This window comes from Haliotis rubra, unplaced genomic scaffold (genome assembly GCF_003918875.1).
Source record: "Haliotis rubra isolate DU_JTF1 unplaced genomic scaffold, ASM391887v1 Scf37, whole genome shotgun sequence".
NCBI classification, from domain to species: Eukaryota; Metazoa; Mollusca; class Gastropoda; order Lepetellida; family Haliotidae; genus Haliotis; species Haliotis rubra.
In genome coordinates, this window is record NW_025767046.1 from 1,268,807 (window position 1) to 1,288,398 (window position 19,592).

Genomic DNA, 19,592 nt, shown 5'->3' on the forward strand with positions numbered 1-19,592 from the left:
TGATCACACTAATGATATTGTACGTAAAGTTCGCCGTATGATCAGTTGTCTGAGGAGTTTTAAATACCGATTATCGCGTAAACCGTTGGATATTATGTATAAATCCTATATCTTGCCAATATTTGACTATTGTTCGCACATTTGGGATAACTGTACTTCTGAGCAATCGCGTACATTAGAAAATTTACATCTTGATGCTCTGAGAACTATATGTGGTGCCGTTCGTGGCACAAGTCATAACAAACTTTATAATGAAACCAAATCTCAGTCCATGCAAGATAGAAGGAATTGCCAGAAGTTAACTTTTTTCTATAAGATGTACAACAACCAATTGCCAAAATATCTTTGTGACCTGATCCCAAACTCCGTCTCCGGAACTACAAACTACAGCTTGAGGAATAACTCTGAAATACAAGGAATTTACAGTCGCACTGCCTCTTATGCTAAATCCTTTTTACCTGCCACAATAAATTTATGGAATGCCCTACCAAACTCCAAAGCGTCATGTAATCTCACACAATTTAAAAAACCTTATTAAAAACACTGAAAACAAGATTTACTTTAACCTTAATTATGGCACTCGCTTTTGCCAAATCGTTCACTGCCGCCTCAGGCTCGGATGTAGCGACCTAAACGCCGATAAGTATAACAGACATTTAATAGACAGCCCTTATTGTTCTTGTGGACATCAGAGTGAAAACGCCCTACACTATTTCCACACTTGCCGTAACTATACTCGGATAAGACTTAATATGTATTTTTACACTACCGGTTATAACCTGGATACTATTCTTAAGGGAAACAAAGAACTTACTCCATGTGTAAACCAGAAAATAGTTGAATCCGTCCACGATTATATAACCAAGACACAACGCTTTAAATTTTCTCAGGAAAATAATTAAATTTACTCAACAACCTTCTCATGATTGACTTATATTTCTACAATGGCTTGTGAGACACACACAACTGTAACTCTCTAACTTATGACTACTTAGAGAATAGTTGTATTTCATGTAATCAATATATATATATATATATATATATATATATATGTGTGTGTGTGTGTGTATATATATATATATATATTAAAAATATTATATTAATGCAATGGTCAGTATCGATGACGTCAAATCCTCCAATTTCATGTTGTATTATATGTTGCATGGGAGCGGTGTTAATATAAGCAGTAATGCTTGTTCACCAATCCCAGTTCATCTTCATGAATAAAAATATGTTTAAATCAACTGGGATACCGAACCCAGTCAGAGCGGGTGGGCGGGCACTTAAGTGTAACGAAGCCTTTCATTGGCTGGTTCATTTTGCCGATACGTTCAGGGCTCCGTTCCTCAAAGCGATCGTAGCGCTGCGACAGTCGTAAGTCTCTGTTAAAGTATGGGAGTTACGATCATCTTAGCGCTACGATCGCTTTGAGGAACGGGGCCCAGGGCTCTTTGTGTGTGTATATATGTCGGTCGATCCTACTAATTGGACAACATGGCCACATGTCTTGACTGGGAGTAATATAATATAACTATTCAAGACATTCCAAATATATATTGCAAAAGGCGAGACAATGGCGTCACAATGCCCAGTTTAATGTAACGCTTGTTCTCCGGCGGTACAAGGGTTTGTAACCGGTTTACAAGCAATCTACCAATCACAGCGCGTGTTGCAAACCGGGGTTGGAAATTATCCAGTCGTGTTTTTTTGTACCACAATATACGCGACGTCGTGAATATAGACGATTCGGAATATAGACGATTCGACTCCCGTATCGTATACACAACGTCGTTCATATAGACAATGTAGACGATTCGTGGGATTTGTAAATACATGCTCATTTTTTCTGCATTTGCGTTCGATTCAATCAACAAATACTGAGATGGTGAACTACTGTGTGGCTGGAAACTGTCGTGCGTCCAAGTACAAAGCAGGACTTGAAACTAACAATCTGAGTTTGCACCGGTTTCCGTCCGATCCAGTCATCCGAGAAAAATGGATTCAGTTTGTACGAGAGACGCGTTCATGGTGGCAACCTAACAAGCATGCGCGATTATGCTCAGATCATTTTAGTGATGGCTGCTGGGTGAAGAAGTTGAAAAAAGAGAATGCTGTTGTCAAATGCTATACCTTCGATGCATACTCCAAACACCGGTCCTCAACTTCAATACTTTCCTCAGCCTGCTCCGGCACCAGTCAAATCTCATTGTAAAGGTACCAGTGTGTATAAGGTTTTGCAATCAACAGACATCATAACATGTCGTATACAAGTATCACACCTGCCCGACTGCGTAATTGCATAATGTGACAGAGACAGATCTCAAGTGCACGAACCATAAATCAATGTGTTTTGTTTATGGTGTATAAGCCATAGCCAAATTGCATGTGGTCAATGTAATGTTGTGTATTGCATATTGTCATTAGCAGACATGCAGGCAGACACGGTGTACAGACTTTTCCCCATCAGGACAATTCCCCACTAGGCCAGTTCTCCACATGACATTTACCCATCTTGACTTTTCCCCACATCTGTTTTGTAACCAGTAGGGCAATATTCCCCACACCCATCCCAAATAATGAACAAACACAAGCTGAGATGGTATATAGTTAAGAAGGTACACATAAAATTAGTGACACAGTTCCTGACGCTTGTTCACAATAGCACAGAAATGTTCTTCATGCAGTGCTTGGGATTTGCCAGTGAAAACTCCATAGACACATGTAACAGGAGTGTTACCAAGTGGAGCTCGCATAAATGGTTATTCGGAATGAATTCCATTTCAGAAAATTTGGAATCTGACAGCATTTTACCAGAATATTAATACATTATTGTAAATCTCATTTTATCTTGGTGAAAGTTAATCTTGGAGAGGTTTATACCGTAATGTGGCCTTTGCTAGATGGGCTGATGGACACAAGAAATCAATTATTACTTTGGAAACTTTCCCATCATCTTGAGTCCCATCTTGAAAACCACAGGAAATCATTTTAAAAACATACTAGTGACCTTACTGACCAACATACCCCTAACATACAGATTAGTTAATCCCATCGCCCCTAATAAGTGAATACACATAATGCACATATTAGTTCCCATCGCATCTATTGTACTACAATTTTATGAGTGGGGAATTGTCCTACTGGTTATAAAACAGGTGTTGGGAAATGTCAAGATGGGGCAGACACATAGGTGTCAATAAAACAGAAATTGTGTTTTGTCTGGGACAGAGGCTGCTTATCACAATCAACATGTTGTTTTTTTCTAGAAGAAAAAATTACATTTAGGCAGTAGCATTCATAGATTTCTAGAAAGCCTTTGATTCTGTTGATCGATCAAAGCTATGGAATTATTATGTAAAACTGGTAAGGGAAGGAATATGTTAAATTCAATTATTAGTATATATCATTCACATTGTTTTCTCTCATCATAAGTGAATTGTCAGGTGAACTATCAAAACATAGTAAATACGGCATACAACTTTTTAGTTATTTGTTAGAAATTCTACATCTCATGTTTGCAGATGATGTTGTATTTGTATCGGATACTGTTCCCGGATTACAAAACCAACTCAACATATTACATGATTTTACAGAACACTCCGGTTAATGGGGAATCTTGATAAAAAAACAATATTGTTGTTTTCGAAGGGGTATGTGTGGGGGTGTGTGGGGAGACGCTTAGCTAAGCATGAACAGTGATTTTTAAATGAAAAAAGAATTGCTGTATTAAATAGTTATAAATACCTTGGTGTATTATATTCTTCAACTCATAAAATGGGAAGCTGGATTGCTAATTTAGCGACGAGAGCTAAACGTGCATTAATGAAAGTTATTATTAATCTAAGTAAAGTCAGAATGGTAAATTGTAATGTTTTCTTTAAAATATTTGACACACAAATACAACCAATCTTATTATATGGCGTCGAAATATGGGGTATGCACACATTTGATAAATTAGAAAAAGTTAATTTAATTGCATGTAAAAGATTTTTAAATGTTAGACCTCAAACCCCTAAGGCAATTCTATATGGGGAATACGGCAGGTATCTCTTTATGTAAAACATTAAGATATTGGCTACAAGTTTTATATATGCATGAAAACCGAATCCCACTTAAGGTATATAAAATGCAGTTATGTTTTTTAACTGGTTACACTACTTATGCATCATATATTCGTAGTATCTTATGCTCACATGGTTTTGGTTATGTATGGATGTTTCAATCTGTAGAAGATATATCCTCTTTTATTAATGCCTTTAAAACTGTTGCTATTAATATTTTCTTCCAATCTTGGACTTATACTCTGAATAATAGCTCCAGATATTGTATTTATCGTGAATATAACATCATTTTAGACCCTGAAAAATATTTAGATTGCATTATTGACAAACGACTTAGGAATATATGTGTTAAGTTCAGATGTGGTTTATTAAGATTAGGGGCGGTGGGGTAGCCTAGTGGTAAAAGCATTGTCTCGTCACGCCGAGGACCCGGGTTCGAATCCCCAAATGGTTACAATGTGTGAAGCCCATTTCTGGTGTCCCCCGCCGTGATGTTGCTGGAATATTGCTAAAAGCGGCGTAAAACCAAAACTCAGTCAGTCAGTTATTAAGATTAAAATATAACGAAGGGAGATGGTTAGGAATAGATAAATCTCAACGTTTATGCCCATATTGTAATAGGTATGAGTACCATATTTGTACCTTATTATAGCACTCTACGAATTAAATACTTTCCATATGTATATCATCAAACTCCGAACATGTATAAATTTAGATCTTTCTATTGATGGATAATGTACCAGTAGTAGTTTTACAAAGTTTAAGTAAATTCTTATGGCATTCATATAAATTAAGAGAGAGTATATGTAAAACTTGAGATGATAGATATCACATGTACAATATTTGTTCACCATCGTACTGGAAATAAACACTTGACTTTTCTCTGTTTCCATAGACATGAATTAAAACATTTCAGTTTTCAAGCTGAGCAATTTTTAACAATGAAACTTAGTATTTCTAATGCTACACTTTCTTGAAAAGTTATTTTGCAAATCTGCCAACCCCCAAAAAGCAAGATGTGAAAAAAATAAGAAAAAATATGGAACCAGTGTATTTTTATTACTGCAGACCCAAGAAAATTGACTATTTTAAAAGTATTAATCCTACCTACTTAACATTTTGTGTATAATGACCCCAAACCATTCAGTGTTTTCTGTATGCTTGTTATCCATACGTCCTAAACCAGGATTCTCTAGGGTTCCCTCGCTGTCACGTCTATCTGTTACTGGTTCAAACACGTAGGGGTCTACTTGGGTGTTGCTGTCAACTTCCTCCTCAGTAGAGTGTCCATCTTCTGAAAAGAATTCACATTCCATATCTAAAGCCATGTTTGGTGAACTCGAATCACTGTCAGAACCCGACATCTTACTCTTATTTGACAGTTAGAAAGTCTGACAATCCTAAACAACAACTTTGCTGTTAAGTATCGAACTGGGAAAGTGACTCTGTAAGAAGAACATGTGGTGAAACAGTCAAATGAATTTATAAATATAAACAGTTAAATCGGTAATCTACTGTCATAGCATATAAAAAGATTGCACCTGTGAAATATCAGCAAAACATTAGAAAAATAGCTCACATCAAAGCCTACTCCGAGTACTCACTGCCAGCAAAGGTTTTCCGTCTTGAAATGTCGAACGCCTCACTGGTTGACACATAGGTGAGTAGATCTAGATCCTTAACAAGGTTCTTTTATGCAACGAGTAGATTATTTACTTTTTGTTGTTTGTGTACACAACCAAGATAGACTTCTCGTGCTCACGACCTTATAATCCGGGCATCCCAGTTTAAATTGCACGAACCTATTCACTGCGCATGTGCTATGTGCGCAGCACAGCAGAGCTGTTGAAACCACTTTTCACCCAGCTGGGTTTTGTTTAGTGAATCGTTTGAACTCTGATTTCGGGGGAATTTTTTCATCACATTATTTTTCAAATTTATAAGTTGAATTTACTTTTTTGATACCAAAAGCAGAGACCATATAATAGAATGGTCTCTGCCAAAAGGTATCAGAATCTGCAAAGTTGTCTTTTGCGTTGCATGTAAGCTTTAAGCCATAGTATAAGGAAGGATGTTATGTAGAGTCGCTGCAAAAAGTGTGAAGGTGTGGATGAAGACAGTCCACAAGACATACATTTTGAAGATATATTTCTTTTTGAAATCCAGATTTGAATTTGCCACTGTCAGGCCTACCATGCAAACGGTGAACAAATCATCAAAACTGATCTCATATACACCAAAACAGAACAAAAACCACCAAAACTCCAACAATATCCTCTAAAACCGAAACAATACATCTGTAATGGAAGACAAATTGTTTGAAATGGAAACAAAACTTGCGTATCAGCTACAAAAGCGCACCAGAACGGTCACCGAGCGTACAAAACGGCATTCATAGCATCCCAACACGGTAGTCATAGCATCCCGAAACGGCATACAAATCTTCAAAGATGGCGGTGAGGGGAGACGTATAGGCTTTGGTACATAATTGTTTTTTCGTCACTATGAGTCTAATCTTGAAAATTTGATATCGGGATGTAGTTCATAAACCCCCTATTGTAGTAAGCTTCAAACCTATGTCCATACTTCTCAGTGTCAGGCTTGCAATTCTACACAATGTGGTCCCTCGTTCGACCGAACAGGATTTCTGAAGAGAAACATGACCACGGCATGTTGACAAGAAATCCTGTTCGGTCTAACGAGGGACCACATTGTCCACGCACGCACTTGAACGTCTATTTGGCCCCATCTATCACATGAGTTATCTCCCTTGCTAGGGATTTCGGATCCATTATGAGTGTATTTATAACAATATAAAAATATCACCCTTACCATTTTTTATCCTGTCTTCATATTATTGGACTATCTTACAGGCTTCTATTTGTGTTTCAGGTAATTCTTTTATCGAGATTGGTTTGCGAAATGAGTGTGAACTTCAGACGGATGATCTTGGATATAATTATTTCACACAGATTTGGGAGTCAACGGACATTGCCTTTGTCCATATTGGTAGGTACTGATACATCAACCATGACTGTTTTACTGGACTACAATCCCTTTGATTTAATTTTCTTGCAACAAGAATTTAAGGTTTATAAGCTTTCCATAATTCCTTAATAATGAGTACATGCGGTGGGATAGGCTTCTGGTTGATGTGTTTGCTAATTATGCCAAAGAACCAGGTTTATTTCCTCATGAGGTACAATCTGATACACCTGGTTCTGTTGATATTGCTGGAAAATAGGTAAACATGGTTATGGGTGAAATAATAACCGCCAAGCGAGTGGTTCGCTGTGATAACCCCCTTGAGGGAACCGAGAGGTGATTATCGAAGCGAATCACGAGCTTAAGGTTGTTATTTCGCATATACCACAAGGTCAAAAACATACTTATTTTAGTTGAATTATAATTAACTGCAATGTTCAGAACCTACAATGAGATAAATGTTTTGAATGGTTCTGTATTTTTTTATTGAAGATGTTTCCTGTAAAACATTGAGGTAGAGGCATAGGGTTTACAAACCCGATATGCTAAGGAAAAAGTTCTTCTCGAGGTGTGATACCGGGAAAAAGGTGAGGCGAAGCCGAGCCTTGTTCCCGGTATTGCACCGAGAGTTGGTCAGATAATATGCAATAACGAAAAATAATAGCTGTCTCCTACACAGAATACAATGTATGGAAAATACACTGTTGGCGAGATTTGTAACGAAATGTGCACAACTAAGTAAAGACTATGTTAATAACGAACAAATATGAAAAGGCATTCGCAGTCTCCTACATAGACATAAGTGATATATTGAAAAAAGAAAAAATTAACAGCGCAGCTTTTGCTCATTTTCTTTCGGGACTGTTAAAAATACAAACAAGCTTAACAAACGCCATTCAACACTTGAAATTGACAATGATTTTCAAAGATCTTGCATTGTATGCCAGGTAAGTGTGCGAGATACGTTGCTGCACCAGAATCTCGTGCAAGTAGGGCAATTAACAATCATGTGCAATGGAAAAGCACGTGATTTAAGCTGACAGTGTTATACAAGCCATCACAGCAAATGAATTCCGACATGGAGGTGCTTTTGGCTTCTCAGAGAGCTGCTACGACTCTGTTCCAGGCCGGTGTGGATTTTGAAGCAAACTGGTCATGTGGTAAGTATCGTACCCTACATAACATTGTCTATATCTGTACTTGTACTCAGTTGAAGCGTGGTGTTGTTCTTCCATTTTGTTCTAGGAAGGTGAGACCCGTGAACGTCTGGGAAAGAGTTCAGCCCGTACCCCCTCTTTTTACCTAGTATATTTGCTCCAGGAGGAATCCTTCCCCGGTGTATTATTCCAAAACTGAAATAAGTTCATTGATTGTTTTTTTATATCTGTTCTAGTTTATTGAATGTATATTTAGGGTGAGGTATGCATGTTGGTTTGTAATTTTGGTTTTTCATGGGGGTGGGGGGTACAGGCGGAACTCTTTCCAAGGTCTTGATTAGATTAGTGGCCTTCAGTAACCCATGCTTGTCGTGAGAGGCGACTAACGGGATTGGGTGGTCAGGCTCGCTGACTTGGTTGACACATGTCATTGGTTCCCAATTGCGCAGATCGATGCTCATGGTGTTGATCACTGGATTGTCTGGTCCAGACTCGATTATTTACAGACCGCCGCCATATAGCTGGAATATTGCTGAATTCGGCTTATAACTAAACTCACTAACTCACTTGGAAGGTGAGGTGGGTGGGTAGTGGGTGTCATCAATTTTCTTCACATGTACTGGGGGTCTGCAAGTTTGTGAAAATATTTTAAAAAATGCTGAGAAATTATAGGAAGAGGGAGGGGTACATAATATGCAGGGGGTTACTTACTTCGTCCATAATTTTTAGGGTGGTTGGGTAGGGGGATTATTCACATTGTACTTGCTTATCCATAAAACTCATCATCACCCCCACTAGCCATAAATTTTGAATGGTCCCTAGGGTACCCTTGAATTGGGCTTAAATTGGGTTGGGAAATTGAGTTGCCAGCACGACAGCATGAATTTGGGAAGTTATCTGATTGTTGAGAGTACCATTGGTTATTATACAACTGTTGCAGGTGTGCGGACGTAAAGGAAAGTAAATGAAGACCACATGAAGATGGTCAGCAGCATTCTCACAAGTAACAAGCCAAAAACAGAGGAAGTACGATGCAAAGCGGAACACAATGCTTCAACTCCAGAAGTATGTTTTCTTTCTCTCAGTGGAAACATAATTTTAGGGAATAAACATTCTCAATACTAACTCTTCTAATGAAATTAAACATTATTGGTCAGGGGAAATTGCACTGTTTATAGGCCAGAGTGCCCTACCGCCTTCCCATTCCATTGGTTATCTGTTTGTACTAAACCCAAGTCTATTGGTATTCGAGAAACTTGCTTGATACTGATGCATGTAATTTGTTGGTAGACGTCATTTTCACATTAACAGAATGTATCATAAAATTAATCATTGGGGTAAATCAAATTATTCATTACAAAAAAAATACCATGAGCATCCTGTTTAAATAACTATTTCATTTTTCAGATTATTCAAGTGACCCTGTGGAGAATCGAAAGGTGGAAGGAGGTCCCGCCGCTTCCAATTTATTAATTGCAGTGTGCAGATATTGTAAAAAATAAATAAAAATATTTTAATGGTTCTGTATTTTTGTATTCAATATGTTTCCAACAAAAACATTGAGGTAGAGGCATAGGGTTGTCAAACCCGATATGCTAAGGGAAAAGTTCTTCTCGAGGTGCGATACTGGGAAAAAGGTGAGGCGAAGCTGAGCCTTGTTCCCGGTATCGCACCGAGAGTTGGTCGGATAACCGCCCTAGGGGTTATATGATAACCACCCTAGGGGGTTATATGATAACCAACCTCTGGACAAGGTTGGTTATCCGATAACCAACCCCTTGAGAGGTGGTTCACAAAAAGAATAACCCAAGATATTGACCCGATAATCAACCCACGTGGTATATAAGAACATAGTCACTTAATAATGAGCCATTAAGCCATATATTTGTTGACATGAAATGACCAGTTAAAGGTTGTTTGACTGTAAATATTGGCTGTCACTGATAATTAATAAAATTTTTGCTGCCTTCAGAAATATCATGGTACGGGATACCAGAAATAGAATTCACACATTTTAAGGAATTTTGAGATCGAACATAGGCCTTCGTCAACCTGAATCTCATCACCTACATCTACAAGGGGCATTTAAACAGTAGTCAGCCTAACTATATTCTCGATGTCCAATGTTTGAAAAGTTTTGATTTTATTTTAAAGGAATCTTTAGCAAAGCCATATAAAACATTTCACATATGTGCGTAATGTGTTTAACAAGATATTAGTCATCACAACACATTGGGGTATAATATTTCTTTAATGAAAAATGATCTGTCATTTGGTACCTTATGGATAATCATATGCCCCCATATGACATCATGTGAAATAGGTTCAGATAGTATTGAATGACTACCCGTTATAATCAACATTCAAAGATTTGGATTGCTCGATTTATATTTAGATGGGGGCTGTTTTTCAAGGACACACACATTTTAATCTTTTAAAAGTGTGTCCAGATATAATTTCAAGCTAGCACTGTTTACAATATATTGAGAGCTGACACTTGTGTATTTAGTTTGGACTCTTTTCATTATGTATGAATAAGTGAAAACATTAGAATAAGTTATGTCCTTATGAAGGGGGTGAGTCACGGTTGGGTAGCCTAATGGTTAAAGCTTCCACTCGTTACTATGATGACCCTGGTTCGTTTCCCCACATGGGTACAATGTGGAAAGAACTTTTCTGGTGTCCCCTGTCATGATATTGCTGAAATATTGCTAAAGCTGTGTAAACCTGCTGCTGCTGCGTCATATCTGCACTTACCATGTATTATCCTTCCTTTAACAGGAGATGCTACATCAGATAACAGAGCAAAAATAACCATCACATCCATGGAACAGGATTTCAAAACTGAGAGGAGATTCTTCCAGACTTTCAAGGATAATCAGTGTGTCATCCCCCTGAATGGTGCTCTTCTGACTTCTGAAGAGGAAGGCTCCATTATTCTCGACCTCAAGCTGGACTCAGCGATCAGTATGCAAGATTTTCTCCAGCACAAACTGAAGGAGATTCTCACATGTCTGCTGAGTATTGTGAAGGATAAACTGAGGCTTAATGTCCGTGTTGACAGTCAGTTCTCGGTTGACGTGAAGGATGGCTTGTCTGGACATAGAGGTAAGCTAGTTGTGAATGGACCTGAGTGGTGTTGTAAAAGGCAATCTCAATGCGCAGGTTGTTGTTACTCCCATTCACTGACAGAAGCTGTTCTTTGTTGTTTGACGTAGTATTTAGCAATTTTAATGCTGAAGGAAAACCAAGTTCTATGGATAGTCAACTTCTTTGTTGCAATGAGTGCGATGTTTGAGTGCTGTCACTTGCTTGATAAATGTGTTAGTACCTACACCGATACGTCGCATTCACAATGAAGATGTTGACTATCCATAGAACTTGGTTTTCCTTCATCTATACAACTTCTAAAATGCCTCTCAAAGACGAATTTTAAAGCTGTATGACAGCAGTCTGTTAAATTGAGTCTAGATCAGACAATCCAGTGATCAACAGCACGAGCATCAATCTATGCAATTGGGATATGACATGTGTCAGCAAGTCTGATCACCTGTTCTCGTTAGTTGCCTCTCATGACAAGCATGGGTTGCTGAAGACCAAACCTAACTTGGATCTTCAGGGTTAAAACAGTTGAAATGCTAAAGTTGGTGTGTACATGGGTGATCAAATCTCAAAATGTTTTGAAAAATATTTGATTTATTTATTTTGATAACAGGAAGTTCTCCTGGTATTTGTATTTTACAATTTGTGTAGTTTTTTTGTCTTTTTTCAGGAGAACCTGCTGTCACTAAATCCAAAACGGTCACTGAGAAAGAGATTCAAACTAAGCTGACGTGGATCAAATCAACTCCCACAATGATTCACAGTCCATCACCTAGTGATCTGCCACCCAACATGTCAAACAAAGAAACACCACCAACAAACCTAATGGACACCCCTTCTCCGAGTGAAACAGCTTCTCTTTCATCCACACCTTCCAAGTCAGATGATGACACTGAAAAAGTAATGAAAAAAGCACAAAACTCAAACCCAGTCAGATAGTTACATTGAAAAGTCACCTTCTAAAAGTTCAGATTGGTCGGGCCTTGACTTTGTTAAAAAGGAAGCAGTGTCCCCACCATCACCTCCAAGATCTTCACCTGAGAAAACATCTGTTTCTTCAGCTAAAGACAAACCACAGGCAGTAATAACACCAAAAAAGGTGAGATAATGAATAGAACTTTGAATAAGTTAGAACTGTTTGAGTTGGAGAGTAACCTTTGAGCTACCAGGAATTGTGGATGATCCATTTCTTTGTAAAAGTTACAAGTTTTTCCTTATCCTGCTTATCTCCCTTACCCTTTCGATGGTTACTTGGAAACCTGAATCCCTTTGTTCCCAAGAACAGTCTAAATTCACTCACCCATCCGGGGCCCCACTTTCCTGCCAAAACCGTCTCACGTGACCTGAGCCAAGCTCTCCTCACTCTCTCCTTCATCGCCGGTTGGGCGGTTTCCTGGGTCCCTTATACTGCTTATATCCTTTATAATTTCAGCCAGATTTTCAAATTAAGGCCGTGAATTGTATTTTAGGACATTATATTATCATAACGGTATATTTAGTAACAGAGGAAGACTGCAGTTTCGACCGCTAAAACGCTTCCTCAGACCTTGTCTCGACAGTCTGCAGAAGGTATCCATCCCTCAGCACCCAAAGTCGTATCTACACTGGTGGACGGACAAGGCAAATGTCTGCGGCGGAACCTATTTGAAAGAACCGGCCTACAAATTTTATCTCTTCGTGGACACATCTCTACAAGGATGGGGAGCGCATTGCAACTAAGAGGTTGCATCGGGAACATGGTTGCCGGAAGAAAGGGCTCTATACATAAACTAGCTGGAATCAAGGCGGTCATCGAGGCAGTTCAACACTGGGCGCACCTGCTGAGGAATCAGTTCCTTATGATCTACACAGACAACTCAACAGTAGCCTTCTACATCAATCTACAAGGCTCAACGAGATCAGCGCCGCTGCTACAACTGACGTTCCAGCTCTTCAATCTAGCAGATGACCTCAACCTATGGATGAAGGCCTGCCACATTCCAGGGGCAAAGAACGTCTGAGTCAATGCCTTATCCAGACCGTTCTGACCATCACCCACAGAGTGGATGCTACATCCGGAAGCGTTCCAACTACTCACCAAAGACCAAGGCCGACCCCTCATACATCTGTTTGCGACACGCTTCAATCACTAAATTACGACTATCGTCTCACTGGTACCAGATCCTCAGGCCTGGGCTCTCGACGCTCTAGCCATACCATGGGAGAGACCAAACGCATACACGTTCCCACCGCTGATCCTGTTACCACAGTCTACACAAGATTGCCGAGACCAAAGTCCTACGACTGATTTCCAGAGAACCCGCGAGAACCTGGTTTCCAGACCAAATACAGCTCCTAGGAAAACCAACGCTGCGTTTACCAGATATTGGCCGAATCTACTGATCCAACCTCGCACAAGGCACCCTCACGGCAATCCACGAGGGCTCCAGCTATTCGCATAGAACGTATTACACACTGCCTGAAGAAAAGTCGGTACTCCAACAGAGCAGCTAAGGCAGTTACACTGGCCTTCAGACGATCAACTCACAACCTCCACGATGATAAGAGGAAGAGTTTCTACCAGTTTGCTGCACACAAGGGGTTTTCGGGCATGAAAGCATCACATCCGCAAGTAGCAGAGTACATGTGTCATCTGAGAGGTACTAGACAGCTGAAGGGATCTACACTCTAGACATATTTGGCAGCCATCAGCTCCGTACTCACCATGAATACGTGAGTCAAGCTCATTAAAGTACCTGAACTCATTGCTCTACTGAGGTCATTCAATCTTGAAGATCAGCAGCAGAAGTTAAGAAATCCAGCCTGGGACCTCAAAGTAGTGCTGCAACATCTGACCAGCGACAACTACGAGCCACTGAGACACACTACTTTGAGCTGCTAACACAGAGGACGCTCTTCCTCCTCACCCTAGCTACAGCTGTTCGAATGTCAGAGATATATGCCCTCGACTATGGACGAACCTGATTCGACTCAAGAGAGCATCCTGCAGTGGCACCTGGGACTTAGATGGGACTTCATAGCAAAAGAATCAGTTACCAGGTCAACCAGATAGACAATTCCATGTCCCAGCATTGTCTATGATCCTCAGACCAGATGATGCACGAGACCTGTCCCTGTGCCCAGTCCGAGCCTTGAAGATCTACTTAGAATGGACTGCTACAAGTAGGAGGAAATTCAAGCGTCTCTTCGTCCCGCTATCACCCACCACAACTAAGTCTCCCAAACAACGATCGTTTTGGATATAAAGAGCTGTCATCCTATGAGCCTACAGAGCAACAGGGTTGGATCTGCCCAGAGCCTTCACCCCACAAGAAGTTAGAGCATTAACCTGGACAATCGACCTGCATGGGAATTGTTCTTTATCATCCATCATGGAAGGCTGCCTTTGGAAGACGGACACAGTGTTCGCCAACCATTATCTTTGAGATATCGCTACAGAAGATGTATCCGGTATCCACCAGTTGTAGTACAGCAACTCACCAATCCAGCCAGACGATGAGAAACTCACCCTTATCATGTTGACTTGTTGATGCCACACTGTCACTCCTTTATAATGTCTATAAACATCTAGAGACACCTAAGTCATACATCAGGATCCTCTTCGTTGACTTTTCATCTGCGTTCAACACTATCCAGCCACATATCATGATACAGAAACTGTTAGACATGGGCGTTAACTCATACCTCATCAAGTGGATCGAAAACTTTCTTGTGGACAGACAGCAGTACGTGAAAGTTAACGGGGCTGTATCGAGTAAACGGACCACCAACACTGGTGCACCACAAGGCTGTGTAATATCTCCTGTTCTTTTCACCCTCTACACTCATGATTGTGCAAGCTCGAATTCAACCTGTTCAACTGTAAAGTTCGCAGATGATGCAGCAATTGTGGGCAAACTGAACGACACTGATTCTGAAGAACTGTATAAAGAGGACATTAATCATTTTACGACATGGTTTGCTGAAAACCACTTACTCTTAAATGTCACAAAAACAAAGGAACTGATAATTGACTTTCGGAGTAAACCCACAGAAATGCTTTCAGTGATAATCAACGGTGAATGTGTTGAGACTGTGTCAGAGTATAAGTATCTGGGAACCTTCATTGACTCTAAGCTGAACTGGAACTCGTAACACTGAAGCCCTATACTAAAAGTGTCAACAACGTCTTCATCTCATGCGTAAACTGAGATCTTTTAATGTTAACCCATCTGTGATGTGTCATCTTTATGTGTAGCATTTATTCAGAGTATTTTAACATTTTCCTTCCATTGTTGGACAACAGGTCTCTCTCAGTTAATCTCAAATCTAAAATAGACAAAATTATTAAAACTGCAGGGGCGTGTTTACAGGCTTGGGTAGCCCTAATGGTTAAAGCTATATGTTCACAATCTCTGTCATTTAAGACCCGAAGTTCGAATCCCACATGGGCACAATGTGTGTGAAGCCCATTTCTGGTGTCATGTCATGTAAAATCTGTTTGTATTCTCCCATAAGTTTTCACATGCAATACAGCAATTAATACTCCCTCGTTGTAACCCGTGTTAGGTGGTATAAACCTACACATGTTATTTGATGTTGCTGGAATATTGCTGTTTTAATTTTAATATTTGCAAAAGACAGACAACATGCACTAGGTGTGTGTGCTAATTATGATTCACATTGGCAAATTATAAAAGCGTAAAACCAAACTCAGTCAGTCAGTTAACACTGCAAGTAAATGGCCAATAGGATTTTGCATGACATAGCGATATCGCTGGAGTCAGATTTGAATGTTCATCGTCAATATAGCGCGGCTACATTTTCTATACAACTAACTGAAAATCGTTCCTCATATGACGCACTGCAGTGCTCTGGCTGACAGAGTTACGTAACCTGTCTGTGGTTTCGCGCTGACTTTTGGCCACTTTTAATCGCCGGTATTAATTAACCACAAGTTTTTAAAGAATAAATGGTGTTCATAAGACTAACCACAAATCTTTCATATGTGAATGGTAATGCGGGTCTCTCAAATCAAATCTAAAATAGACAAAATTGAATCAAGCTGTCAATATCATATCTGACCGTACTCACTACTTAAATTCAGATTTGAATACAACCTCCTCCCTTCAGGAATACAACCTCCTCCTTCAGGCCGCCGCAACAAGGTTCCAATTGTGAAAACTAAGAGAGCCTGTACATCCTTTATTCCAAGTACCATATCTCTCTTAATCAATGTGAAGATACCTAAATCAAAGAATTTATGTAAATATGTTTGGTATCTCTCTAATGTGTCAGTAGCTCTGCTGATGTAACACAAATTCCTGAAATGGCATTAAAGTATTATTCTATTCTATTCTATTCTACTGTCTTACGAGAAAAGACTCAGTTTCGTTAATAACCCTTACCTTAACAGATGGGTCATGATTCAGGTTTGGTAATAGTCCTTACTGTAACATATGGATCGTTCCAGATAACTAGACATCGAGGCGTACTAGTTTATCTTAAAATCCACAAAATCTACACGATTTACTTCCTTATTAACTTAAGAGAAGGTGGTCCCCCGATTGTCATCAGGATGTTTTGGCTGCAGTAGAAGAAGCCGTAAGAAGAGTTCCCAGGTGGTATATGATCAGACGCTATTTTGATCTAACAGTCACAGTGAATCCCGATAGGTGGCTGACCCATCACCCTTTCTGTCAGATTTGGTAAGCAATATAGCATGAGTCAGGATAAGGAAAAATATGTAATTTTATGATAAAATTGACATTTTATACTTATCATGACTCATGATCTGAAGGGCCCTCCCAACCATCCCATCTATGCACTACTGGCTTCACTGCAGGCCCTAGTGTGGGTATATACAGGAGAGAGTGAGGAGAGCTTGACTCAGGTCACGGAAAAGAGGGGCTCCCGATGGGTGAATGAATTTTGACTGTTCTTGGGAACAAAGGAATTCAAGTTTCCATGTAACCGTCGAAAGGGAAAGGGAGATAAACGATATAGCACGAGTCAGGATAAGTATAAAAAATCAATTTCATCATAAAAATTACATATTTTCCATAATTTAATTCAATTATGAAGACAGTCCTTTTATTTATTTTTGTTATTCTTAATTTTAAGAATGGCATAGCATTCAATCCCGTATTCCAGAATATTTCCTATAAAAATATAATACATCATATTTGTTTAAAAACAGTCAAAATGTGCCTGTTTCTGTTTCCAGATAAAAGCTTGCCATAAATTATTCATAGGGCAACTTCGATATTTTGAAAGACCACAAACCAAGATAAGCGGCTACTTTAAGATAGCAAGGGTCATTGACAATAAGGAATCAGGACAGTACCTACCGCTCTATGTTGGCAAGTCAGATGACATCGGTCACCGACTTGACCAACTTTTCAAAAGTCAACCAGACACTGTCCCCAGCTCTTCATCTCCATCATCCATTGACACATACCTAGCAGGACTGACACCCGAGGAGTACGAAAACATCTCCGTGTTCTGGGTGGACAGAACACAGGACCAACACCAGTGCAAGGGGTGCTCCATGCGTGACTGTTTCATCAGGGAATGGGGTGCTCAGCTGGAGTTCATGGACAAAGATGAAGATTGGTCTGAAGGGGAGGAAACAAGAGTAACAAATACTGCCAGGAAAGTCATTATTTTATGTCGTCAAAAGTCTAATGTGCAACCTGGGTTTTCATCATCTCCAAAGAAGCGTCGGGTGTCTCCTACTCAGAAGACATTCAGGTTATCTCAGCTGTTCAGACCTGTGGCAAGTAGAAACGGGGATGTTGTGGACAACCTTGAACATGAGTCTGCATACAGAATCATGACCCCAGAATGTGTTTCAGGGTCAGATTACAGTCCTAAGAATTCTGTTGGTGGTCCAAGTAGCACATCAGAATCCAGCACAACATTGGGATACTCCGATTTAAAAACTAAATACAGTCTCAAGAGAACACCCTTTGATTCTAGCCCAGCAGACATACCGCTCAAATTGAAGAAACCGAAATTAGAGAGAGAGTTGCCATCATGAAATCAATGAGCGTCTCTGGAAGGATGCATCAAGTTTCAAGGAATATGAGTGTGTGTTAATCTATACCAAAGTCCTCAATGTTCCATCTGTCTTCAGTAACTAATACATACTTAGGTCTGAGATGGTCACCAGATGATTGACATCACAGGCGACATCATGTAATGGCAGCCAACCACATTGCAATGGACCAGAAATTTCATACCACATACTGATGTTACGTAATTATGGAACATTTTACTAGTTACATTTACAAAATTTATGTGGATTTCAGTTTACAAAATACTAAAATGAAACACAAAAAATGAGTTTCATTTGACATACATGTATATATGTGCATGTGTGCTCACTCTCTTGCTCACACACACACACACACACACACACACACACACAGTCTTTCATTTATCATTACAATAAAAGTATACAAAGTTGCAAACAAAGAAATCCTTACATATGGGGTCTGTTGCTGTTATTTACCCTGCTGCATCATACCCACTATATATTCTATATATATATGGGGAATTGCATTTAATAAAGTCATGACCAGAGTCGTGTCCCAATTTCGGAGATCAATGCTCATGCTATTGATCACTTGATTGTCTGGTCAAGACTTGGTATTTTACAGACCGCCACCATATAGCTGGAATATTGCTGAGTGTGGCGTAAAACAAAATTCACTCACTCACTTGACCATACCAAACATAATAAAACTTGACATCAAAAAAGGTTTGTCATGGGTCTGCCTCCCTCATATAACAACTAAAAGACTTCTTCAACAAAGATACTCAACACATCAAAATTTTATTTCTGAAATGTTTTCTGTCGTCGTACATCAAAGACTGATGTTTAAAAAATGAATGGAAACTTTATCTGTATTTCTGTCACTTCTGAAAGCTTTCATGTACTGTTTTCATGATTCAGGGTTGCAAATAATGAAAAGATTACTGCTCTGAGTTTGAAAATGACGACTAATTGGTATAAAGACAAATCATCTGGGCATTATATAAAGTGGTCAATAGTAACATGTTATTTTTGTGTAACACTTTCTTAGTAAGTGCTACAATTTGACCACTTTTCTTTCATTTTGGTTTGTCTATTCATAGCTTTCAGCCATCAGAGAGCTGATATTGTGAGCTGGGGATTTTGTCTTTCAAGGAATTATAAAATTTTCTTATTTGGGTATATTTTTTATTACATTATAATAAATATGTACTTCACTGCTGTTTTGTGTTTGCTCTGAGATGAGTGAGTGAGTTTGGTCTTACGCCA

At 39.3% G+C, this 19,592-nt stretch overlaps 2 protein-coding genes and 1 long non-coding RNA gene across 3 annotated transcripts in view; all 3 read left to right on the forward strand.

Annotated features, from left to right (window-relative positions):
• The window catches only part of LOC124285898, a 42,127-nt gene extending 22,587 nt beyond the window's left edge, over nt 1-19,540 (forward strand). The window contains exon 11 of the mRNA XM_046722181.1: nt 18,193-19,540. Coding sequence (XP_046578137.1) covers nt 18,193-18,326 — 134 coding nt within the window. The 3' untranslated portion in view covers nt 18,327-19,540. The remainder of the gene's footprint in view (nt 1-18,192) is intronic.
• Nucleotides 1,969-18,186, forward strand: LOC124285902. The gene is made up of 5 exons (XM_046722187.1): nt 1,969-2,214; nt 6,954-7,070; nt 10,985-11,311; nt 11,976-12,404; nt 17,511-18,186. The coding sequence occupies exons 1-4, from the start codon at nt 2,109-2,111 to the stop codon at nt 12,242-12,244; spliced, it is 819 nt and encodes a 272-aa protein (XP_046578143.1). The 5' UTR covers nt 1,969-2,108; the 3' UTR covers nt 12,245-12,404; nt 17,511-18,186.
• LOC124285903 lies at nt 8,949-9,726 on the forward strand. The gene is made up of 2 exons (XR_006900906.1): nt 8,949-9,268; nt 9,611-9,726. It is a non-coding gene; the product is annotated as an uncharacterized LOC124285903 (long non-coding RNA).
• Nucleotides 19,541-19,592: the final 52 nt, after the last annotated feature.